This window comes from Macaca fascicularis, chromosome 6 (assembly GCF_037993035.2).
Source record: "Macaca fascicularis isolate 582-1 chromosome 6, T2T-MFA8v1.1".
NCBI lineage: Eukaryota > Metazoa > Chordata > Mammalia > Primates > Cercopithecidae > Macaca > Macaca fascicularis.
The window spans coordinates 133,130,332-133,157,097 of NC_088380.1; the positions used below are offsets into that span (position 1 = coordinate 133,130,332).

Consider the following 26,766-nt stretch of genomic DNA (forward strand, 5'->3'; position numbering starts at 1 on the left):
ATGTACCACCACGCTTAGCTAATTTTTGTATTTTTAGTAGCAATGGAGTTTCACCATGTTGGTCAGGCCAGTCTCGAACTCCTCACCTCAAGTGATGCACCCACCTTGGCCTCCCAAAGTGCTGGGATTACAGGCATGAGCCACCATGCCCGGCAAAAGCTTTTATAAAGTGCAGTAAAAGAACATCAAAACTATTGTTGTAAAGTAAGCATATTAATGTCACAAAGACATATATACACATAACGGGGAAAGGCACACTCTTCTTCCAAGGAAGATTATGAGCTCTATGATCTTTGCCCAGATCACAGAAGGGTAAATTGAGGCTCTCGCCCCTCTGGCCTCTTCATCTTTTATTTCTCAGGGGTTTGTTTGTTCTTTTTTTGTTTAAGATGGGGTCTCACTCTGTCACCCAGGCTGGAGTGTGGTGGCACTACAGCCTTGACCTCCTGGGCTCAAGCAATCCTCCCACCTCAGCCTCTCAGTGGCTAGGACTATAGGTGTGCACCACCACGCCCACGTAATTTTTGTATTTTTTGTACAGGTGGGGTTTTACCATGTTGCCCAGGCTGCTCTCAAATTCCTGGATCAAGTAATCTACCCACCTTGGCCTTCCAAAGTGCTGGGATTACAGATGTGAGTCACCACGCTCAGCCTATTTTAACTTTTCAAGCCTCAGTTTCCTCATCTGTAAAATGGGGCAATAATGCCTGGGGTAATAATGGATGGTAGTAAGTAGATAAGGAAGAACTGTGCTCTGAGGTCTGGCTACCAGGATACAAATACTAGCATTTGTCATTTGCTATCCTGTCACTTCAGGTATATAATCATTGTAAGTCTCAGAATATAACCTTCAAATTAGATTAATAGCAATATTTACTTCATAGGATTGTTGTAGGGATTAAATGAAATAATGCATATAAAATAGCTGAACACAGTACCTGGCAGACACTAGTGCTCACTAAATGTGAACTATATTTTTTACTGAAGTCTCTCTTTAAAAGTTCATCTAGGCCGGGCGCGGTGGCTCAAGCCTGTAATCCCAGCACTTTGGGAGGCCGAGACGGGCGGATCACGAGGTCAGGAGATCGAGACCATCCTGGCTAACACGGTGAAACCCTGTCTCTACTAAAAAATATAAAAAACTAGCCGGGCGAGGTGGTGGGCGCCTGTAGTCCCAGCTACTCGGGAGGCTGAGGCAGGAGAATGGCGTGAACCCGGGAGGCGGAGCTTGCAGTGAGCTGAGATTCGGCCACAGCACTCCAGCCTGGGTGACAGAGCCAGACTCCGTCTCAAAAAAAAAAAAAAAAAAAAAAAGTTCATCTAGAGGCCAGGTGCGATGGCTTATGCCTGTAATCCCACCACTTTGGGAGGCCAAGGCAGGTGGATCACCTGAGGTCAGGAGTTCAAGACCATCCTGGCCAACATGGTGAAACCCCATCTCTACTAAAAATACAAAAATTAGCTGGGCATGGTGGCATGCACCTGTAATTCCAGCTACTCGGAAGGCTGAGGCAGGAGAATAGCTTGAACCTGGGAGGTGGAGGTTGTAGATTGCACCATTGCACTCCAGCCTGGGTGACAGAGTGAGACTCCATCTCGAAAACAACAGAAAAAGTTCATCCAGAACAAACATTTCACCATATACTTCTTATATCTTACACATACTCCTTATGTGTGTCAACTACAAATATCTAAGCATTTTTGTGACAAACTCAAACAGTTAAAAAAGAGTATTAAGTAATCTCTAAGCCTATAGGTAAGTGATTTTTTTGTAATGCCTTAGGGACATGTTCTTTACCAATATAAAAGCACTCAATATTCCACTAAAGATAAAATAATGTTTTTGAAATCTAAAGAAATGATCAAGTTACATAAGAGTTACTTAAGTTATTCTAGAGAAATGTGGCTGGTTTTCAGCAAACAGAAGAAGAAAAAACAATAAATAATGCCACACTACAATGGCAATGGAAGTCTCACTCACAGGTTCTAGATCATCCCAGGTAACATGTTCTAAACATGAATACCTTTCCTTTTTAGTTACCTCTGCCTTCAAACCAAGCTTGTGTCCTGTCTCCCAAGTAAAATTCCTAAACACAGGAACTAGGTCTCAGGCATATGCAACATGGAAGAAATGAGATCCAAAACAAGTTTCATATATTCAGGATGGTGATTTTGGAAACTGAACAGAAAACAAACAAAAACAAAGGGGCAGCCTTACCAATAATGGCATTGTTTCCTCCAAGTTCCAACAAACTTCTCCCTTTAAAAAAAATTATATATAAAAATCAATGCCTAGTTCCATGTTTACTGCACACTGCTACATAGCCTAATCCCAAGTATTAAATTATATAGCCTGTCCAATTATTTTTTATATAGCCTATCCCAATCATATAGCCTATCTCGATTACACCCTATCCCAATTATTTTTCAACTTAAGATTTTCTGATTTATAAAGTAGCATTACTATTGTATCAATATCAAATGTACTGATTTTAGTAACTACTGTGGTTATACAAGAGAATGTCAATATTCTTAGGAAATACACCAAAATATTTAGTAATAAAGGGGACATATCTTTGACTTAATCCAAACAGTTCAACAATAATATGCACCCACAGAGAGTGTGTTGTGTGTGTGTGTGTATGTGTGTGTGTGCGCCCGCGCACGCACTCATAGATGTTGCTGGAGAGAGAGAAAATGATAAATCAAATGGGGCAAAATGTAAGCAATTAGTGACTCTGATTACAGGGTTTACAGGAATTCCTTATGTTGGTTGTATAATTTTAGGTTTGAAATTATACATGAAAGTCTACAGCCAAACCAAACCACCCTGAACGTGCCCGGTCTTGTCTGAAATTATTAAAGAAAAATAAAGTAAAATGGGACAGCCACTGTAGAAAACAGTATGGCAACTGCTCCAAAAAATTAAACAACAGAGCCTGGGCAACATGGCAAGACCCTGTCTCTACAAAAATTAAAACAAATTAGCTGGGCATGGTAGTATCTGCCTATAGTCCCAGCTACTCGTGAAGCCCAGGAATTTGAGACAACAGTGAGCCGTGATCACACCGCTGCACTCCAGCCTGGGCCAACAGAATGAGACTGTCTCAACTAAGTAAGTAAATGAGTGAATGAATTAATTAATTAATTACCATATGATTGAGTAATTCCACTTCTGAGTATATAACCAAAGGTAGTAAAAGCAGGGACTCTGTAGATATTTGTACACCAATATTCATAGTAGCATAATTCACAATAGCCAAAATGTGGCAGCAACCCAAATGTGCATCATCTGATGAATTAGTAAAGTAAATGTGGTATATAAATACAATGAAATATGCAGCCTTTTTACATTTTTATTTTATTAATTTTTTTTTTTTTTTTTTTTGAGACAGGGTCTGATTCTGTTGCCCAGGCTGGGCTATACTGGCACGATCATGGCTTACTGCAGCCTCAACTTCCTGGGCTCAAGCAATTCCCCCACCTCAGCCTCCTAAGTAGCTGGGACAACAGGCATGCACCACCATGCCCAGCTCATTTTTGTACTTTTTTTTTTTGGCAGAGACAGGATCTTGGCATGTTGCCCAGGCTGGTCTCGAACTCCTGGGCTCAAGAGATCCTCCCACCTTGGCCTCCCAAAGTGCTAAGGTTACAGGCATGAGCCACGACACCCAGCTTATCATAGAGCCTTAAAAAGGAAATCCTACTACATGCTACAAGATGGTTGTACGTTGGGCTGGGCGCGGTGGCTGTAATCCCAGCACTTTGGGATTTTAGTCTCTACTAAAAATACAAAAATTAGCTGGGCGTGGTGGCGGATGTCTGTAATCCCAGCTACTCGGGAGGCTGAGGCAGAAGAATTGCTCAAACCCAGGAGGCAGAGGTTGCAGTGAGCTGAGATCACACCACTGCATTCCAGCCTGGCAACAGAGTGAGACTCCATGGTTGTACCTTGTAGACATTATGTTAAGTGAAATAAGGTAGTCACCAAAGGACAAATACTTACAACCCCACTCAAATGTAAATAGTCCATATCAATGAAACAGAAAGAAGTAGAAGGGTGGCTACCAAGGGCTGGGTGTAGGGGGAAGGAGGGATTAGTGTTTATAGGCTATGGAGTTTCAGTTTTACAAGATGAAAAAGTTCTAAAGATAGGCTGTATGATCATGTGAATGTACTTGACACTACTGAACTGTGTACCATGTTAACCATTTTAAAGTAAATTTTATGTTGTGTAGACTTTCGCCCACAATCAAAAAGAAAGAAAGAAAGAAACCTATGGCCCATAAGGCCACCACAAAAATCTCTCCTTACAATTTGATAGTGTCTTCCAATCTTTCCTCTGTGAATTTATATTTAGTTGAGATTATTTCATTTTACTTTATTTCCTGATGTCTTACACCTTTCCCCTAAGTCATTAAGAGTCATGAAAAGAAAAATCACTCCACAGCATTCCATCATGAAGACATACCAAATTTTATTTAGCTGTTTCTCCAGTGTTTAATATATTTGTTGATTATCTACTTAGGTTAGGACTCTTGATAGACACTGCCAACCTATATTCTAGAAGTTATATAGCAGGCCATGAGTGCCATTCTTTTCTTTCAGTCGGAGTCTTGCTCTGTGGCCCAGGTTGGAGTACAGTGGTGTGATCTCAGCTCACTGCAAACCTCCGCCTCCTGAGTTCAAGTGATTCTCCTGTCTCAGCTTCCCAAGTAGCTGGGACAACAGGCATGCACCATCACGCCCAGCTCATTTTTGTATTTATATTAGAGACAGGGTTTTGCCATGTTGGCCAGGCTGGTCTTGAACTCCTGACCCCAGGTGATCCGCCCACCTCGGCCTCCCAAAGTGCCAGGATTACAGGCTTGAGCCACCGCAACCAGCCCACCATTTTTTTTCTTTCTTTTTTTAACAGTCACCCAGGCTGGAATACAATGGTGCTATCATAGCTCACTGCAGCCTCAATTTCTGGGTTCAAGCAAACCTCCATCCTCAGCCTCCCAAGTAGCTCAGACAACAGGCATGTGTCACAACACCTGGCTTGTTTTGTTTTGTTTTGTTTTGTTTTGTTTTAAGAGATGGGTTTTCACTATGTTGCCCAGGCTCTGGTCTCAAACTCCTGGCTTCCAGTGATCCACCCACCTTGGCCTCCCAAAGTGCTGGGATTACAGGCTTGAGCCACCGCAACCAGCCCACCATTTTTTTTTCTTTCTTTTTTTAAGAGTCACCCAGGCCGGGCGCGGTGGCTCAAGCCTGTAATCCCAGCACTTTGGGAGGCCGAGATGGGCGGATCACGAGGTCAGGAGATCGAGACCATCCTGGCTAACACGGTGAAACCCCGTCTCTACTAAGAAATACAAAAAAAAAATAGCCGGGCGAGGTGGCAGCGCCTGTAGTCCCAGCTACTCGGGAGGCTGAGGCCGGAGAATGGCGTGAACCCGGGAGGCGGAGCTTGCAGTGAGCTGAGATCCGGCCACTGCACTCCAGCCTGGGCTACAGAGCGAGACTCCGTCTCAAAAAAAAAAAAAAAAAGAGTCACCCAGGCTGGAATACAATGGTGCTATCATAGCTCACTGCAGCCTCAATTTCTGGGTTCAAGCAAACCTCCATCCTCAGCCTCCCAAGTAGCTCAGACAACAGGCATGTGTCACAACACCTGGCTTGTTTTGTTTTGTTTTAAGAGATGGGTTTTCACTATGTTGCCCAGGCTCTGGTCTCAAACTCCTGGCTTCCAGTGATCCACCCACCTTGGCCTCCCAAAGTGCTGGGATTACAGATATGAGCCACTACACCTGGCCTATAAATGCCATTCTTACCTTACTCCTCCCGGCATAAAGATCTGAGAGATTTGTTTGCCTCAATTTTAGACATATGTTTATTTATTTATTTTTGAGACAGACTCTCACTCTGTTGCCCAGGCTGGAGTGCAGTAGTGCAATCTCAGCTCACTGCAACCTCTGCCTCTGAGTTCAAGCAATTCTCTTGCCTCAGCCTCCTGAGTAGCTGGGCATGCCGCCAAACCCAGCTAATTTTTTTGTATTTTAGTAGGGATGGGAGTTTCACAGTCTAGCCCAGGCTGGTCTTGAACTCTTGCCCGGCCTCAGACATACATTTATTAATGATCTTTTGACCATAAATTTCCTTAAGTGCAGTTTAAAATCAGCTTCCATGTGAATAACTTTTATTCACTTGTGGTATCAGGAGCATATGTGACAACAGGAGAGTATCTTCTCATTTTCATTGCTCTGAAACAGGTAAGCATCAAGTGAACATTAATTATGAAGACGTGGCTGTTATTACCAAAAGCCACCAAATGCTACACCGTCTCTAGTCTCTGCTGCAATCATTGAATTAATGACAGTTTGCTGGCTATAGCATAGCACTATGCTAGGTGTTAAGAAGAGAAGGAAGGAAACAGAAGCTTTTACACCTGCCATTAGCTTCTCCTGCCTGGCTGCAAGTGATGTTTGGCAGAAGAGAAGGGATCTATACTTTCTACATCCTTCCAGTTCTCTATCAGGCACTCTCTGACTATACTCCTAACCACCAACTCCTCCAAGAAAAGCACCTATAACTTAAGAGAGGCAGATACATTTTAAAAATTATAATTCTATTACTACTACTACTACTACTACTACTACTTGGCCAAGAACAACAAACTACTGCCTTGAGTAAGGAAAAGGGGAGAAAGCTGAGAAGATGAAATCTGCTAGTGGAACTAATGATGTTGAGAATCTTTTCATGTGCTAATTGGCCATTTAAGATGTCTATTCTAGGCCTGGTGCGGTGGCTCATTGCTTGTAATCCCAGCACTTTGGGAGGCCAAGGTGGGAGGATCACGAGGTCAGGAGTTCGAGACCAGCCTGGCCAATATGGTGAATCCCTGTCTCTACTAAAAATACAAAAATTAGGCATGGTGGCACATGCCTGTAGTCCCAGCTACTTGGGAGGCTGAGGCAGAAGAATCGCTTGAACTCAGGAGGCGGAGGTTGCAGTGAGCCGGGATCTCCCCCACTGCACTCCAGCTTGGGTAACAGAGCGTGAGAGTCCATCTCAAGAAAAAAAAAAAAAAGATGTCTATTCAAATCCAATGCCCATTTTTAATTGGGTTGTCTTTCATATTCTTAAATTTGAAGAGTTCTTTAGATATTCCACATACAAGTTCCTTATCAAATGACTTCCAAACATTTTCTGCCATTCTGTAGGTTGTTCTTTTCACTTTTTCCTGATGTCCTTTGAATCACAAAGTGCTTTAATTTTGATAAAAACTAATTTGTCTTTTAATTGTTGTTGCTTGTGCTTTAGTTGTCATTTCTAAGAAACTATCGCCTAATCCAAGGTCACGAAAACTTATTCCTATGTTTTCTTCTAAGAGTTTTAAAGGTCTTTGATACATTTTGAGTTTGTCTTTGCATAGGAGATGTAGTGGGGGTCTGACTTCACACTCATGTGTATAGACAGCTGGTTGTGTCAGTACCATTTGTTAAAAAGACCATCCTTTCCCCATTGAAATGTCTTGTCACCCTTGACACAACTGACCATAAATGCAAGAGTTTACTTCTGGACTTCCAATTCTATTCCATTGATTTTTATGTCTATCCGTATGCTGGTGCCACATAGTCTTGATTATCATAGTTTTGCCATAAATTTTTTGACTAAGAAGTGACAGTCCTTCAATTTTCTTCTTTTTCAAGATTGCTTTGGCTTTTTAGGGTCCTTTGCATTGTCATATTAATTTTAGGATTAACTTGTCAATTGTTACAAGACAGAAAACTGGGATTTTTACAGAAATTGCATTGAATCTGTAGATCATGTGGACCACATTGATACCTTTACAACATTAAATCTTCCAAAAACTGAAAAGGGGATATCTACTCATTTATTTAGGTCATCTGTAATTTATTTTGATGAGTGCTCCGTGCAACAGACTTACACTTCTTCTGTTAAATGTATTCCTAAGTATTTTATTCTTTTTGATGCTACTACTAATTAAATTGTTTTCTGGATTTCATTTTTGGATTGTTCATTGTTAATGCATAAAAATGTAATTGATTTTTGTATCTCAATCTTGAGTCCTGAAACCTTGCTGACCTTTTTTATTAGCTGTTATTTAATAAATTGCTTTGCCTAATAAAAAGCAATGCCTACATAGTTAAACAGTCGACAGATTAGTCAAATTTTGTCTTATGCTGGGGTAAAAGTCTAAAATTCAGCCTAACAGCCAAAAATCGATAGCCAGTATTATCCTCGAAAACCTTGGAAATCATTCATAAAGCACAGTACAGTATACAAAGCTACGTCTATACAACTCTTTTCAATCATGTACCCATGATCCATATCCATGATCCATATATATGATTCATATACATGAAAGAGCAGATTTAAACCTTCTATTCCACACTCACTGTAAGTTCTGTGCTCAGTGCTCCTGTTTAAATGATGACATTTTTCTCACCACTATACTAATGAGAAATGACATTTTTCTTATTTAATTTGCCAAACAGGACTAGTACAATTTGATAAGTGTAAAAAGTAAGTAGAGGTTCCTCTTCAAAGACTTTCCTCCCCATCTAATTAAAACTAAATAACTTCTCTTAAAAGCAAAATTTATTCAAAGACCTGTGCTCCTAAATATTTGCCCTGGCATGCTTATACTGGTCCAAGTACACATTAGGTCATAGCCTGTTCCTCTTCCTTATTTAAAAGTGTTTTTACTTTTCTCAGCATTCCTCAAGTTACTTTCTCCTTCCTTTGTTCTCCTCTACCTTTGCCTCTTTTAAAAAGTTCTAAGTTGCTAGCCAATCGGGACCAATACAAAATGTGAGGTTCCATTCCAGCCAATGGAAACCGGACATAGCAGTAGAGTGGACGCGTCAGGTTATAAATGACCCCGTCTCCTTTGTCCAGTGTACTCTCGTGCCAAAACTACTGGCGAGTATACCCTTTCTACAGGAAGTAAAAATGGCCTTACTAAATAAATTTATGTTCAAGTACTATTTCTTTACAGTATGAAAAAACAAACATTTCAAACATAAATATTCTACGTGATTCAATTATACCCATTTAGAGAGAAAATGACTTCCTTTCATAAATTTTTTTTTAGATGGAGTCTCGCTCTGTCACCCAGGCTGGAGTGCAGTGACGCGATCTTGGCTCACTGCAAGCTACACCTCCCAGGTTCAAGTCATTCTCCTGCCTCAGCCTCTCGAGTAGCTGGGACTACAGGCGCCCGCCACCACGCCCGGCTAATTTTTTGTATTTTTAGTAGAGACGGGGTTTCACTGTGTTAGCCAGGATGGTCTCATCTCCTGACCTTGTGATCCGCCTGCCTCGGCCTCCCAAAGTGCTCATATTTTCATAAATTTTGGTATTTAAATTTAAGACTTCCCTAATATTCAACTGCTAATAACTGTACCCTTTTCTTTTACTTAGACATTCAAATAAACATGACCACTGCCTCCATGGAAAAGGTTGAGGGGAAAACAAAAACTCAACTTTCAGATTTCACCTCCATATTTGAGAGAATTACAATCCTCATTAGAAAGCCAACACTTGGCCGGGCGCGGTGGCTCAAGCCTGTAATCCCAGCACTTTGGGAGGCCGAGACGGGCGGATCACGAGGTCGGGAGATCGAGACCATCCTGATTAACACGGTGAAACCCCGTCTCTACTAAAAAAAAAATACAAAAAACTAGCCGGGCGAGGTGGCGGGCGCCTGTAGTCCCAGCTACTCGGGAGGCTGAGGCCGGAGAATGGCGTGAACCCGGGAGGCGGAGCTTGCAGTGAGCTGAGATCCGGCCACTGCACTCCAGCCTAGGTGACAGAGCGAGACTCCGTCTCAAAAAAAAAAAAAAAAAAAAAAAGAAAGCCAACACTTACCAAACCTCTCCTGCACCATCAGGGCCACCTGTTTTCCCACCTGAGTGCTCCCAGTGAAGGACAGCAGGTTCACTCGTTCATCTTTGGCCATTGCTGTGCTGCAAGGGAACAGACATGGTCGGTCACCCAAGCAGAGAAACCCAGCAATGACAACTTCTAATGGTACCCATCACTGAAGTGCCCTTGGAAAAGCAGTCCCTCGAAGCTACAAGAAAGTCTGTCCCAGGGGAGCAAGGGAACGTCTTCAGGAGAAGGAAAAAAGTTTTTCACAAGTAGAACCATATGGCAGAAGAGGCTAACCTGCTGTGAATAGAAATCACCAAGAGGAAGTTGTTAGGGAAGAAAGTCTTTCCTATACTGAGTGAGTGACTGGACAATATGATCTTAGCATTTCCTTGCTGAGCATTCCAGTTTTACAGACTTTTAACTGCTGTGTAATTCCTTTAAGGATTAAAACTTGGCCAGGACTAGCCTAGGCAACACGATGAAACCCCGTCTCTACACAAAATACTAAAATTGGCCAGGTGTGCAGGCATGCGCCTGTAGTCCCAGCTACTTGGGAGGCTGAGGTGGGAGGATCACTTGAACCTGGGAGGCGGAGGTTGCAGTGAGCTGAGATCGAGCCACTGCACTCCAGCCTAGGTGACAGAGTGAGACCCTGTCTCAAAAAAATAAAAATAAAAGAATTAAAACTTAAAAGCCTGTAGGGAAATATCCTAAAGCAGGGGTCCCCAAGCCCCAGGATGCCGACCACTACCAGTCTGTGGCCTATTAGGAACCAGCAGGAGGTAGGCAGCAGGCAACCCAGCGAGCATTACTGCCTGAGCGCCACCTCCTGTCAGATCAGCGGCAGCATTAGATTTTCATAGGAGTGTGAACCCTATTGTGAACTGTGCATGCAAGGGATCTAGATTGCATGCTCCTTATAAGAATCTAACTAATGCCTTATGATCTGAGATGGAACAATTTCATCCTAAAACCATCCCCCTGCCGTGGTCCACGGAAAAATTGTCTTCCACTAAACCAGCCCCAGTCCCTGGTGCCAGAAAGGTTGGGGACCGCTATCCTAAAGTATTCCTCACGGAAGTTGACTTACAAAGGCTATGCTAGGATTTCCAGTTGCTTCTAAGGAATGCAAATCAGACATTACTGATTTGAACCTCTCTGTTCCTAGTTCAGTGCTACAAAAGGTCCAGTGTTAGCCAAGCGGGGCAGCCATAGCATCAGTCTAATGTAGGGCTGTACGGCTTGGCTCAGTTACCTAGGTCAGTCTTCCGAGGTTCAACCTAGCAAGCATGAGCACTAATACTCAAAGTGGCTGCTGCTTAACATGCTCTTGCATATACCACCATAATTATCTGAGCTATTGCAAGGCCAACACAAGCACTAGATACCCAGAATGCAAGAAGTCAAAGGCCGACTCATGTTTTAAATGACACTTAGATAATATTTCACTCTGCATTGTACATGTGGGAGTTGTATTTTGTAAAATTTTCTCATTAATATGAAAAACAGAGTAACTTATTGCTCCTTTTTGAGATTGCCCAGTAAGTACAACGGTATATTAAAAGTGTGGGAAGGCGAGGAAACTAACACTTTAGCCACACCAGTATGGGTTGTAAGACTTGACTCCTGGAAAACTCACCTAATCAAAGTCTAAGCTGATAAGAACCTCAGCTTTTATCCCAGTTCAGCACGATTATAGTCCACGTCATCTTAGTATCATGCCAAGTAAAAGCAGCAAGACACAAAAGGCCACATATTATATAACTACATTTATACAAAATGTCTCAAATAGGCAAATCCATAGAGAGAAAATTCTTTAGTGGCTGTCAGGGCATGAGAGCAGGGGGAATGGGAAGAGACTGCCAACGGGTATGGGATTACTTTCTGGGCTCATCAAAATGTTCTGGAAAAAGATAGTGGTGATAGTTGTACAATAGCCTGAATATTTTTAAAACCACTATATTGTACACTTTAAAAGAGAGGATTTTATGGTATACAAATTGTGAATTATATGGCAATTTAAAAAGAAAAAAAAAATTTTACTAAAAAGAGGCTGTGTTCCCAGGGTTTCCTTTTTCGGTCAGCTGAGAAACTCAGACAATAGGCTAGGTTCTCGGCAGGCAGTGAGACCCCAGACTACAATTTCATAGCTTTCTTTGTAAGTAAACACCTTGACAAACCAAGTGTCAGGAAGTCACAGGCTGCCCCCCATTACAGCAGTTTGTTATTTCAGGATATAAACACCTTAGAAACAGTACCTCTGGGCAATTAAAAAGACGATTCTTATTCATCCTCCAATAGAGGTTAGGCATTAATACAATAAGAACCCAACAAACTCCATAATAATAATGATTTCAAAAACCATTCTCAACTCCTTAGTTAAAAGCGAGTTCATTATTCTAGTAACGATGATTCTAGTTGGTGAACCTGGGGTCCTTCAACAGAGGATGCTCTCAGTCTAATAACCTACCCAATATCTGCTCCACCACAAGTCAAGGAACAAATCGCACCAGGCAGCTTGTTGTCCTCCAGAACCTTGGCTATTATCCTAGAAAGGAAAAAGCAATTATTGAGGCAATAATTTAATTTCTGAAGTCATTTTTTTAAAAACAAGGAATAAATTGCAACCACTTGACTCTCCTTTTTTCAACTTTCTCTCCCATCCCTCAAATATACTACTCTCTTGCTTTTTCAGCCCACTTTTCAATTTCTAAGTCACTGTTCCTAAATGGCCTTCTAACATTAAGAACACTCTTATACCAGACTCTGCCCTCAAACATTCAGACCTGGATTTCTCCTCACATATTGAAAATGCCATTTTCAAAAAACTATTAGCAGAATTTTTTTTTTTTTTTTGTCCTAAAAGAATCTTGAGGCCAGGTGTGGTGGCTCATGCCTGTAATCCCAGCACTTTGGGAGGCCGAGGCTGGTGGATCACTTGAGGTCAGGAGTTCAAGATCAGCCTGGCCAACATGGTGAAACCCCATCTCTACTAAAAATATAAAAATTAGCCAGGAGTGATGGTGGAAGCCTGTAATCCCACCAACTCAGGAGGCTGAGGCAGGAGAATCGCTTGAACCTGAAAGGCAGAGGTTGCAGCGAGCTGAGATTGTGCCACTGCACTCCAGCCTGGGAGACAGAGCAAGACTCTATCTCAAAAAAAAAAAAGAATCTTGAGAAGAAGAAAAGAACATAGAACATAAATAGAAGACACAAAGCATTGTTTAAGTAGCTCAAATTGTCATTGTTTTCAAGAATTTTCTACCAAACTATGAGGACACATCTGGTTCAAGACAGCAGACTGATCACTGGGCCATTTATTTATTTATTTAATTTATTTATTTTGGTCTTACACAAATCTATTAAAATGTGATTACAAAGGAAAATAAAAAGGAATAAGACCTAGAACGATGAAGGAAATTAGAGGTGGTCCCCACCAGCAAATAAGAGATTTAAACACACCTCTGCAAAGCAGAGTTAGAGAAGTTGTAAAGCACAAATTGGGGAAGAGGACGGGATCCTCAAAACCTAAAGTAAATGCCACAGACACAAAAGAAGGAGCTGGGGCCACCCTGCAGAACCCTGAAAGAGCTTGGGGCTAGTTCCCACCAAACCATGTCAGTCAGAAAATATCAGCGCCCTGCAGGCTACAGAATTGTGGACAAGCAGAGGTTTTTCTCTTGTTAAAATGAGAAATACATTTAAATGCTACTTAAATCTGATTTTGAGTTATTAAAAAAAAAAATGGCTAAAATAATTCTGGTTTCTCTGAAAAAGGATTCCATTCATTTTGCGTTTCCAGAGGACCAATAGAGCAAAGGTTATCTTTATCAATCATCTCAACTTACTGGCTACTTTCCAATTTGTTTAAACTTCAAAAAGACCCAAATCCCATACTCACTTTCATAGAAAAGGTACCATTATCACACCTAAGTTCCCCTAAAATACGCTTTATAGCTGTTTTCTTTCTTCCTTCCAATCCAGGATCCAATCAAGGATCATGAACTCCAGCTCTCATGTCCAAGACCAGGTTTCAGGATGTACAATTCTTTCCAGGGATTTCGGGTGTCTATATTGTCTGCACAAGTAGACTGTACTCTCTTTAAGGGCAAGGCTTTTGTTTTGTGCCTATGGGTAAAGGTTAACAAACCCCTACCCCTAAGATGAGACTCTAACTTTAAGTTGAACTCTAGCTCTGTTCTCCGTGTGACCTGGAAAGTGTCAGAGTGTCGTCAGTGTTTCTTAGACAACCCGGCTTACGGTAAACATGACCCCTGCCTGGTCACTTCCATCTGAACTGGGATAACTATCTATGAGCTATTAATGGGAATGCCATGCTTTTTGGCCTTTCCTGAGTGCAGTGACACTTGTAACTGCATGTCCCTGTGGCCCCTGAAAGCTACGATTGTTACAAGAGATTTTTGTTTCTGTGGGGCATTAGGCTTTAAGCCAGGGTAAACCCCACACCTCTCCAATGTGGCTCTCACTTCCTTGTACCTACGTGACTATGACAAGAACACTGATTGAAGAGGAATACCTGATGCCACCCTCCTGACAAGCTATGCTCCCGCACTCTATCCTTCTGAATACACAGAAGAACCATATGTGGCCTGTGGTCATCTAAGGAATCTGAAAATTTAGTTGAACTTAAGAAGACCTCCTTGTGGCACTGCATCACCCTTAGTTAATTCCAGCAAAATTTAGCATCATCTGACTTACTATCTTCCATTACAAAAGCAAATCACATTTTCAATGCTTTGAAAACTATCAACCCGCACATAAACTCTCACACGAACATTTCAAATTCTTCAACTCTTTAAAACAAAAAAAAAGCTTAAAGCAAAACCGGTATCAAATGGACAAAATTTTAACCAACTACTTCGTAACAATTGTTAGTTCACTACTTCCACATTAATTATTCTGCTGGTTTTTTGTTTGTTTGTTTTATTTTTAGGCCACGGGCAGGGGTTCATGCCTGTAATCCCAGCACTTTGGGAGGCCGAGGCAGGCAGATGACTTGAGGCCAGGAGTTCAAGACCAGCCTGGACAACATGGTGAAACCCCATGTCTACTAAAAATATGAAAATTAGCTAGCCGGGCACGGTGGCTCACGCCTGTAATCCCAGCACTTTGGGAGGCTGAGGCGGGCAGATCACGAGGTCAGGAGATTGAGACCATCCTGGTCAACATGGTAAAACCCCATCTCTACTAAAATACAAAAAATTAGCCAGGCGTGGTAGCACATGCCTGTAGCCCCAACCACTCAGGAGGCTGAGGCAGGGGAACCGCTTGAACCCAGGAAGCGGAGGTTTCAGTGGGCCGAGAGATCACGCCACTGCACTCCAGCCTGGCGACAGAGCAAGACTCTGTCTCAAAAAAAAAAAAAAAGAAAAAATGAGCCAATCATGGTGGCATGCACCTGTAATCCCAGCTACCTGGGAGGCTGAGGCAGGAGAATCGCTTGAACCTTGGAGGCAGAGGTTGGAGTCAGCCAAGATTGTGCCACTGAACTCCAGCCTGGGCGACAGAGCGAGACTCTCTCTTAAAAAAAAAAAATTAGCCTGGCATGGTGACCCACACCTGTAATCCCAGCTACTCGGGAGGCTGAAGCATGAGAATCTCTTGAACCCAGGAAGCAGAAACTACAGTGAGCTGAGATGGCCCCACTGCACTCCAGCCCGGGCAACAAAGACTCTGTCTCAAAAAAAAATAAAAAATAAAAATTAAAACAATTACCCTTGCTCTTTTCCAGCCCACCACTTTCCAATTCCTAAGCCACTATTCTAAATAATTGTCTAGGCTGGGCGCAGTGGCTCATGCCTGTAATCCCAGCACTTTGGGAAGCTGAGGCAGGTGGATCACGAGGTCAGGAGATCGAGACCATCCTGGTCAACATGGTGAAACCCCATCTCTACTAAAAATATAAAAATTAGCTGGGCGTGGTGGCACATGCCTGTAATCCCAGCTACTTGGGAGGCTGAGGCAGAAGAATCACTTGAACCAGGGAGTAGGAGGTTGCCGTGAGCTGAGATTGTGCCAGTGAGCTCCAGCCTGGGTGACAAAGTGAGACTCCATCTCAAAAATAATAATAATAATAATAATCTTCTAATATGAAGAACCCTCTTGCCCACAGACTCCACCCCAATTTCTCTACTAATAATTCTGAAATCAGAATGCAGACCAGGCAAGCAATGGAACATCAAAGGTACATCCTAATCCTACATGGGAAGGCACCCTAACTCTATACATCCTCCAAATTCCAGAATGATACATCAGTCACATTGCTTTTATGACTTAATCAGAGCTCCCAAGTTCTCAAATACAAGTAAACACTAATAATTGTTTAACCAAAAGATGCAATACATTTCAGTGTTAGATGAATCAGCAGATTAGTATAATAATCAATTTTGTTAACACTCTATTAAGCAAAAGCAATGTAAGTATTAACTGTATAGAAATCTATTCTCAAAACCATTAACTTGTTGAATAGTGAGAAAATATAGCTCCTAAATTGCAAAAATTTCCTTTCCACTGAAGATGCTTTTATTTTCCAAGTGACAAAATAATGTCTGCAAGTGTTCAATCAATATGTCAATATCTGGCATGTTTCCAAAGAGTTAAATTAAATGACATGGCACTGAAAGCACTCTGTATATAAAAATAATATTACAAGCAAAGGAGAAAGAGGTTATCCAAATTCCATGCTATGTGACTCTTTGATATCAGATTAAAAAGTCATGGCTATTAATCACCCTTTCAATATCATTCCATACCCAGGAAAAAGAAAGCCACACGTACTTACTTTGTGACAGCCACACTAATGAGGGAAGTGGTTGGAGCTCCTTTCCTTAAGAAGGTTAAAACAAAAAAAGAAAAAGAAAAACTTATTGACAGAAACCATAAATACCTTTTATTATCAAACAGACGCAAAAGTGTGAGAAAACGCTCTGTCCAATCAGACAACTGACAAATGAGTCTAGTAACTGAAATAGAAATCTGTCCTTTAGCTGGGTGTCTTTGAGACCTAAGGAACAACAAAACTTTCATGAACACAAAAATGGCACCGAGCAATTCTGAATCAGCTTGCTGCACTAATCGCAGGAATCATTACATTAACCTCAGCCAATTATGGGAAATGAGTGAAGCAGAAATCTACCAACGTGCTGCATTAACTAAACTTTCCTTGGAAAACTCAGAGAGCCGAGGAAAACTACACAATGAGCCTTTTTGGATTAGAATGTTGGAAAACATGAGTTTGCTTCACCACATGGTGCAAATTATTAGTCCTCCCAAATATGTCCTATTTTATAGTTTTTGAATAGATTCAACTGAGTACCACACATTTAAACTAAATTAATAACTAGTGGAACAGACGTAAGCAAAATGAGCCAAAAACAATTGTCCTGATTTTTCTCATTTAATTTCTTCCACTGAACACAAAAGCAAAAAACAAGTAACTGTTTGCCATCTGTAATATACAGACATTTTTACTATCAAATATTTTGTAAGTTGAAAAATTTAAGACCTAAATGAGAACACTGACCAAGTGCCTCAGAATTACTTGGGAGTTTACTATCAAAGTTTTACTAGCCAGGTGCAATGGCTCACACCTGTAATCCCAACACTTTGGGAGGCTGAGGCAGGTGGGTCACCTAAGGTCAGGAGTTCAAAACTAGCGTGGCCAACATGGTGAAACCCCATCTCTACTAAAAATACAAAAAATTAGCTGGGTGTGGTGGCACATGCCTGTAATCCCAGCTACTTGGAAGGCTAAGGCAGGAGAATTGCTTGAACCTGGGAGGCGGAGGTTGCAGTGAGCTGAGTTCACACCATTGCGCTCTAGCCTGGGCAACAAGAGTGAAACTCCATCTCAAAAAAAGATAAAATAAAGTGTTATTGATGAAGCCAGGTGTAGCGACACACACTTATAATCCCAGTTACTCAAGAGGCTGAGGCAGTAGTATCTAGAAATGCTATTTTTATCACTCACTACTAGAGAGGAAAGTGAGCAGGTCTTACCAGAGGCAGACATTTCCACAGATCATGGCAATGGCATTGTTCCAGCCATACACTGCCACAGGGAAATTGAATGCCGTGATGATTCCAACCAGGCCTACAGGATTCCACTGCTCAATCAGCGCATGGCCAGGTCCTGAGAACAGGAAAAGGAAGCAACATGCTGAAGCAAGTTAATTTAATGCCCATCAAGTTAATAAGAACAAATGTATAGCAGACCGGAGAAGATTTCAGGTGCCTTATAGTAGGATATTGCTACACAGCCGTGGGATATTGGTACATTAACTAATGTACAACAAAAGTGGTTATTACTATACTACCTTGTAAATCATAATGATATTCATTATGCCTCTGATCTTCATAGGACTCTGCATAGATCAGAGCAGTATCAGTGCACCTGGGAGACAAGGACACTTTCTAGAGATAATGGCTGCCCTAGGTGGTATGAACACAAAGGGCAGAACATGACCAGGGCACAGGGACTTAGGCCCACGTTCTTTGTTTTGTTTGGTTTTGAGTCAGTCTCACTCTGTCACTCAGGCTGGAGTGAAGCGGCGCAATCTCAGCTCACTGCAACCTGCACCTCCCAAGTTCCAGAAATTCTCGAGCCCCAGACTCCTGAGTAGCTGGGATTACAGGCACACACCACCATGCCCAGCTAATTGTTGTATTTTTAGTAGAGAAGGAGTTTCACCATGTTGCCCAGGCTGGTCTCAAACTCCTGACCTCAAGTGACCTGTCCACCTTGGCCTCCCAAAGTGCTGGGATTACAGGAGTGAGCCACCACACCTGGCCTCCCATATTCTTTATGTTACCTGATGAATCCCTGGGCCAACATCTCTGAATTCGAGACAAGATGGCTCATTTATTGGTGGAAGATGGGACGGGGGAGTTCTAATAATTATATATATGTTGAATAAATGAATTATGCAGGCCAGGCGCGGTGGCTCACGCCTGTAATCCCAGCACTTGGGGAGGCAGAGGCGGGCGGATCACGAGGTCAGGAGTTCGAGACCAGCCTGACCAACATGGTAAAACCCCGTCTCTACTAAAAATACAAAAATTAGCCGGGTGTGGTGGCACGTGCCTGTAATCCCAGCTACTCAGGAGGCTGAGGCAGGAGAATCGCTTGAACCCGGGAGGCAGAGGTTGCAGTGAGCTGAGATCCTGCGATTGCACTCCAGCCTGGACAACAGAGGGAGACTCCATCTCAATAAATAAATAAATAAATAAATAAATAAATAAAATGAATTATGCATATCTTTACATTCACTATAAGAAAACTAAAAATACAAATAAGCTTAACAGTGGCCCATGCCTGTAATCTCCAGCACTTTGGGATGCTGGGACAGGAGAATCACTTGAGCTCAGTTTGAAACTTGGATGAACATGGCAAGACCCCTGTCTCCACAAAAAAAAATTAAAAATTAGTTAGGTATGATTGGTATATGCCTGTAGTCCCAGCTACTTGGGAGGCTGAGGTGGGAGAACTGCTTAAGCCCAGGAGGTTGAGGCTGAAGTGACCTGTGATTGCACCACTGCACTCCAGCTTGGACAACAGAGTAAGACGCTATCTCCAAAAAAAAAAAAAAAGAAAGAAAAGAAAAAGAAAATACAAACAAAAATATTGTATTTTAAATACAAACTTTAAAGTCACCCATTATCCCTCAAGGTGTTTATTTTAATTAAAGGCAGCTGGAACAGTATAGAACCATACCACAGGAATACAAGGGTTCACAACTCCTGGTTAAAACCACAGATCAACTGGAAAGGTGGCTGTCCCAGCCATCAGTCTTTCTGGCCACACTCATACTGCTAGCTAGGATGAGGGACCATACCAGATGCAGCACCTCACTCCTGGGCCCTCCTTAATCTAGGCACCTTAATCCCTAGAGATGAAGTGCTGGCACAGCCTCTGCCTGGTAGGGCTCTCCTCCTCTCCTGCCCTCCCATCTCTGCCCTGATGTCACCCCCTTGCTTATAACCCTCTGGAGTTTGGATACCTACTGTAGCTATTCTCAGAATAAAGTCCAGTCTCCTTGTCAGAAAACGTCCCTTCCCAAGGTTCTCTTTCCAGTCCACCTGCCCTACCACTATACCTGCAGCTGTGCTGAAGCAATACAATCCCCCCAAATAAGCCAGACTCGCCCAGCTTTCACACAGGCGTCTTCCTTCTTTAAAACAACTTCCAGCACTCCACTCCTTCTCCTCTTTGTCCCATTTGGGACCTTACCTTGGCTGACCTTCTCTTGGAGGCCTTCCCCGACTGCACTCACGAGGCTGGGTTAGGGGCTCCCAGCTACGTGCCCACCATCCTACCGTCTACTCCCTCATATTACTTACCATGATGGAGTATGCTGGATATAATTACCTGTTTATTTATCTCCCACTGTAAGGTAAAATTTATAAGCTTATAAATCCCTTGAGGACAGGGACTATGCCTTATAGATTGAGTATCACCTAGTAGATTATCCGGCACCTGATAGATGCTCCGTAAGTATTTATTGAATTAATAAAGCCAAAGTTACCCCAAAGCTTCTACATAGATGAGTAAACTACTTAAAAAAAAAAAAACAAAAAAAAAAGTGTAGGCTAGGTGTAGTGGCTCATGCCTATAATCCCAACACTTTGGGTGGCCAAGGCAGGAGGATTATTCGAGCCAAGGAGTTCTAGACCAGCCTAGGCAACATAGTGTGACCTCGTCTCAACAAGAAAAATTTAAAAATTAGCTGGGCTTGGTGGCGTGTGCCTGTAATCCCAGCTACTCAGGAGGCTGAGGTGGAAAGATTGCTTGAGTCCAGGAGGTCCAGGCTGCAAGGGGTCATAATCACACCACTGCACTCCAGCCTGGGTGACAGAGATCCTATCTCAAATAAACAAACAAAAATGTACAAGCAACTGAGAAATGTTTTAATTGTGAGGCAGGCATCATAGTAGGTATAAATCAAAGGAGTTACCTGCTTGCACATGTACATGTCCCCAAATTGGAGGTTTATTAACCTTTTTTTGAAACGGAGTTTTCCTCCTGTTGCCCAGGTTGGAGAGCAATGGTGTGATTTTGGCTCACTGCAACCTCCACCTCCCAGGTTCAAGCGATTCTCCTGCCTCAGTCTCTCAAGTAGCTGGGATTACAGGTATGTGCCACCACGCCCAGCTTATCTGTATTTTTATTAGAGATGGGGTTTCTCCATGTTGGTCAGGCTGGTCTTGAACTCCCGACCTCAAGAGATCCACCCACTTCTGCCTCCCAAAGTGCTGGGATTACAGGCGTGAGTCACCGCATTGTTATTAACTTTTTTTAGCTGGAAAAAAAACTCCTGAAAGTGTTCAATGACATAAAATTAATATTGGATAATGGGAATCATTGCTAGATATCTAATTAAGGACATTAACTGTATATTAAAAAGACTCCCCCAACTCTTTCTACAAGAAGGGAATTTACTTAATATCTGGAGAAAAAGAGAAAAATATGATTTTTTAAAAAATGTTTATTTCCTGATTATAAATGTAACCTAATAACCATCATGGAAATTTAGAAAATATAGAAAAATAGAAGAAAATCCACTACTAATAATTCTGCCACAGAGATAACCACTGCTACCACTTTAGCATACATTTCTATCCCAGCATTGCCAATACAGACACAGTCACCTGTTTTGCTCCATCCACATTGCAAACATCACAAATCGCATATACTCTTAACCGCGTTTTTTTTGTTTTTTTTTTTTTTTTGAGATGGAGTTTCGCTCTTGTTGCCCAGGCTGGAGTGCAATGGCACGATCTTGGCTCACGGTAACCTCCACCTTCCGGGTTCAAGTGATTCTCCTGCCTCAGCCTCCATAGTAGCCAGGATTACAGGCATGCGCCACCATACCTGGCTAATTTTGTATTTTTAGTAGAGACAGGGTTTCTCCGTGTTGGCCAGGATGGTCTCTAACTCCTGACCTCGGGTGATCTGCCCGCCTCGGCCTCCCAAAGTGCTGGGATTACAGGTGTGAGCCACCATGTCCAGTTTTTTTTTTCTTACTCTTGCTGTCATCTTATTATCTTCATTGTTAAAACCTCAGAGTATAAGATTGGTTCTTACAGAACAGCTTGTAATAGCAAAACATTGAAAACAACCCTACATATACATCATTTGGGAGCTGACTAAATAAATTATGGTCTCTTTATATCAGAATAGACAGCAGCAGACACAGATGAAGGAAGCCCCTTAATAGACTAACATGAAAACAATTTCCAGCCTGATACAGTGGTTCACACCTATAATCCTAACACTTTGGGAGGCTGAGACAGGCCGATCACCTGAACCCTGGAGTTCGAGACCAGCCTGGGCAACATTGCCAAATCTCACCTCTACAAAAAAAAAAAAAAAAAAAAGTCAGGTATGGTGGCGTGCACCTATAGTCCCAGCCACTCAGGAGGCTGAGGTGGGAGGATGGCCTGATCCCGGGGTTGTTAAGGCTGCAATGAACTGTGATCGTGCCACTACATTCTGGCCTGGGCCAGACAGTAAAATCTTGTCTCAAAAAAAGAAAACAAAAAAACAATTTCCAAGATATATTATTGAATATAAAAGTATAAAACAGAATGTATAGTTTGCGGGCGGGCACAGTGGCTCACGCCTGTAATCCCAGCACTTTGGGAGGCCGAGTCATGTGGATCATGAGGTAAGGAGTTCAAGACCAGCCTGGTCAAGACGGTGAAACCCCACCTCTACCAAAAATATAAAAATTAGCTGGGTGTGGTGGTGCATGCCTGTAATCCCAGCTACTCGGGAGGCTGAGGCAGAAAATCGCTTGAACCCGGGAAGCGGAGGTTGCAGTGAGCCGAGATCACGCCACTGCACTCCAGCCTGGGCGACAGAGCGAGAGTCAGTCTCAAAAAAAAAAAAAAAAAACAAGAATGCATAGTTTGCTATATATTTGGCTGTACAAGCTCTAAAAAAGATACACAAGGGCCTAGCAGGGTGGCTTACGCCTATAATCCCAACTACTGGAGAGGCTGAAGGGCAGGATCACTTGAGGCCAGAAGTTTGAGACCAGCCTGAAGAACACAGCAAGATTCTACAAATATAAAAAGAACACACAAGAAATTGAAAGCATTCACTACTTCCATGGTGTACTATGGCTTAGCCACAGGGGTAGGAGGGAAACTTTTCATCCTTTACCCTTTTATTGCTTTCTAATTTTCTGATATGAATCTATCACCTCTTCAAAAAAAATTAACATTAGTATAATTTAAAAACAAGTAAATAAAACCTTCCTGTAAACGTGTGGGTCAGGGGAAGACAACCTTCACAAACATTATTTTTAGTACATGCTAATAGTCTACTAAAATTGGCTTAGATTTTTTCCCCTTATGATTCGACATTTAGGTCATTTCTAATGTTTTTAATTGATGCCACAATGAACTTCTTTACACATAACTTCTGTCTCATTTCAGATTATTTACTTAGATTCTTAAAACTGGGCTCTTTAAAGTTACAGCTCTTTGGGCATATTTCCAAATCATTTTACAGATGAGTTAAAAGTGTCTAACCATGCACTTGCCAACATTAAGTTTTATCTTTAAAACAAAAACGTTCTTGATCTAACATTTTCATATTTTAATTTACATTTCTTTGAAAGATTGAGGATATTTTCACCTATTTATGTCACTTTAAATTTCTCTTATGGCCGGGCGCGGGGGCTCACGCCTGTAATCCCAGCATTTTGGGAGGTTGAGGCGGGCGGATCATGAGGTCAGGAGATCGAGACCATCCTGGCTAACATGGTGAAACCCTGTCTCTACTAAAAATACAAAAACATTAGCCGGGCGTGGTGGTGGGTGCCTGTGGTCCCAGCTACTCGGGAGGCTCAGGCAGGAGAATGGCGTGGACCTGGGAGGCAGAGCTTGCAGTGAGCCGAGATGGCGCCACTGCACTCCAGCCTGGGCGACAGAGCAAGACTCCGTCTCAAAAAAAAAAAAAAAAGAAATTTCTCTTTTGCACAGTCCATAGCCAGAGTACTTTTTTTTTTTTTTTTTTTTTTTTTGGAGCTCTGTATATCAGAGTACAAAACTCAGCTCAACTAATTTCATTGCTTACTTTCAGAAGGCAAGATAGGTCCTCCAATCATCCGTGATAAACCAACAGCATAGTCACAGATATCCACATACTCCTGAACTTCACCCACACCTTCCACTAAGATTTTCCCCATCTCCAAAGACACCTAGAAATATAAAACGACAAGCAGAATTTTTCCAACAGAATTCACATTATAAACATTAAATTAAAGAAAGGGGGAAGCAAAACATATTTTGTAAATGTAATAAACTGAAGAAAGTCTGTTTTATTTCCCAAAGAAATTTCAAACACAAGAATTGCCTTCACTTTTTCCTGTCTACCTTGTTAATCTTTCCTCTAAGGAAAGAATTTTTAAAATACATTAAGTATAACCGGGCACAGTGGCTCATGCCTGTAATCCCAGCACTTTGGGGGGCCAAGGCAGGCGGATCACCTGAGGTCCAGAGTTCAAGACCAGCCTGGCCAACATGGTGAAACCGCATCTCTACTAAAAACACAAAAATTAGCCATACGTGGCGGCGCACACCTGTAATCCCAGCTACTCGGGAGGCTGAGGCAGGAGAATCGCTTGAACCCGAGATGGAGAGGTTGCAGTGAGCCAAGATCCTGCCATTGCACTCTAGCCTGGGTGACTCCATCTGGAAAGAGCAAGACTCCATCTCGAAAATAAATAAATTATTAAATAATAAATAAATAAAATATAAACTACTTTTCTTAAAAACTCATCTACCCAAGTGTGGTGGCCCACGCCTATAATCCCAGCACTTCGAGAGTCTGAGGCAGGTGGGATCACCTGAGGTTAAGAGTTCAAGACCAGCCTGGCCAACATGGGGAAACTCCATCTCTACTTAAAAAACACAAAAAATTGCTGGGCACGGTGGCTCACGCCTGTAACCCCAGCACTTTGGGAGGCTGAGGCGGGCAAATCACGAGGTCAGGAGATCGAGACCATCCTGGCTAACATGGTGAAACCCCGTATCTACTAAAAATACAAAAAAATTAGCCGGGCATGGTGGTGGGCACCTGTAGTCCCAGCTACTCAGGAGGCTGAGGCAGGAGAATGGTGTGAACCTGGGAGGCAAAGCTTGCAGTGAGCCGAGATCGCGCCACTGCACTCCAGCCTGGGCGACAGAGTGAGACTCAGTCTCAAAAAAAAAAAAAAATACAAAAACGTAGCCAGCCGTGGTATAACAAGCCTGTAATCCCAGCTACTCAGGAGGCTCAGGCAGGGAAATTGCTAGAACACGGGAGGCAGAGGCTGCAGTGAGTCAAGACTGTACCACTGCTCTCCAGCCTGGGTGACAGCGAGACTCCATCTCAAAATAAATTTTAAAAAACCTCACAATCGGCGGGGCGTGGTGGCTCACACCTGTAATCCCAGCACTTTGGGAGGCTGAGGCAGGAGGATCACAAGGTCAGGAGATCGAGACCACGGTGAAACCCCGTCTCTACTAAAAATACAAAAAATTAGCCGGGCGCGGTGGCAGGCACCTGTAGTCCCAGCTACTCAGGAGGCTGAGGCAGGAGAATGGCGTGAACCCGGGAGGCGGAGCTTGCAGTGAGCCGAGATCGCGCCACTGCACTCCAGCCAGGGGGACAGAGCGAGACTCCGTCTCAAAAAAAACCTCACAATCTTATATATAGAAAAGCATGACAGCCTTATTCTCCACTCAAAGAATTGTGTATATACTACAAAAATACTTTACCAAGCTTCCTAGTACTTGGATCTTCTCCCGCAAGGCATCGCCAATCTGTCTTACAATTTCTCCTCGTTTTGGAGCAGGAATCTAAGAAAATAATGCAATTTTTGTGTCTGATTCAAAGCATAAATTCATGTCTGTAACACAGTATTGGATGTGTGCTGTAAAAGAACAAAGTACAATCATATCAAAGACTTTTGATCATGTCAAGACTGTGATATGACCAGACACTAAAGCTAAAATAAGAAGCAAGGCATTCCTAGAGCAAATACCTACTGGAAGGCACAGAGGAGAAGAAAAGGCAACAAATAACTACAAATTGCCATCAGGGTTATAAAGACAAAGGAAATAAAAAGGAAGCTGAGGAAGAGAAAAACAGCAAGATTGGAGGGGAAATGGGTAAGTAACTTTACCTAAAAGGTTGGCAGGAGGCCCGGTGCAGTGGCTCACACCTGTAATCCCAACACTTTGGAAGGCTGAGGGGGGGCAGATCACGAGGTCAGGAGTTCGAGACCAGCCAGGCCAACATGGTGAAACCCCATCTCTACTACAAACACAAAAATTATCTGGGCATGGTAGTGTGCGCCTGTCATCCCAGCTACTTGGGAGGCCGAGATGGGAGAATTGCTTGAACCTTGGAGGCGGAGGTTGCAGTGAGCCGAGATCGTGCCACTGCCCTCCAGCCTTGGCAATAGAGTGAGACTCCATCTCCAAAAAAAAAAAAAAAAAAAGGTTGCCAGGAAAAATCTCAAAGGAGGTAATATTGAAGCTGAAACCTGAAGAATGGGAAAAGTAAGTCATAGGAATATTCTTCCCAGGGATAAGAAAAAAACATGTAAGAGGGATCCAAGGAAAATAAAAGCGGCTGATTGGGAAAGCCAGTATGTCTAAAGCCAGAAGCTTGTAAGGTGTTAGAATCTTACTCCAGGTGCAATGTGAAGTCTTGAATGGCTTTTAAGGTGCAGAATAAGAGGATTTGCTTTAATTTTAATATGCTATCAGACAAGTAGAGGATATGTTGAAGGGGAAAAGAGTAGAAGCAGGGAGATCAGTTAAGACTGTATTATAGGCCAGGCGCGGTGTCACACGCCTGTA

At 42.5% G+C, this 26,766-nt stretch overlaps 1 protein-coding gene across 10 annotated transcripts in view; it reads right to left on the reverse strand.

Moving 5' to 3' along the window:
- ALDH7A1 (aldehyde dehydrogenase 7 family member A1) overlaps nt 1-26,766 on the reverse strand; it is a 54,855-nt gene that overhangs the window by 16,978 nt on the left and 11,111 nt on the right. For 5 of the 10 annotated variants that reach the window (XM_045394183.2, XM_005557653.4, XM_065546699.1 and 2 more), the window contains 7 exons: nt 25,678-25,758; nt 23,993-24,116; nt 17,908-18,040; nt 16,691-16,735; nt 12,359-12,436; nt 9,883-9,980; nt 2,219-2,260 (listed from right to left, as the gene is read on the reverse strand). In XM_045394183.2, the coding sequence (XP_045250118.2) occupies nt 2,219-2,260; nt 9,883-9,980; nt 12,359-12,436; nt 16,691-16,735; nt 17,908-18,040; nt 23,993-24,116; nt 25,678-25,758 (601 nt within the window). Of the gene's footprint in view, nt 1-2,218; nt 2,261-5,859; nt 6,249-9,882; nt 9,981-12,358; nt 12,437-16,690; nt 16,736-17,907; nt 18,041-23,992; nt 24,117-25,677; nt 25,759-26,766 lie in introns of those variants that run through there. The other 5 variants (XM_045394181.2, XM_065546701.2, XM_045394185.3 and 2 more) reach the window with 2 other exon arrangements.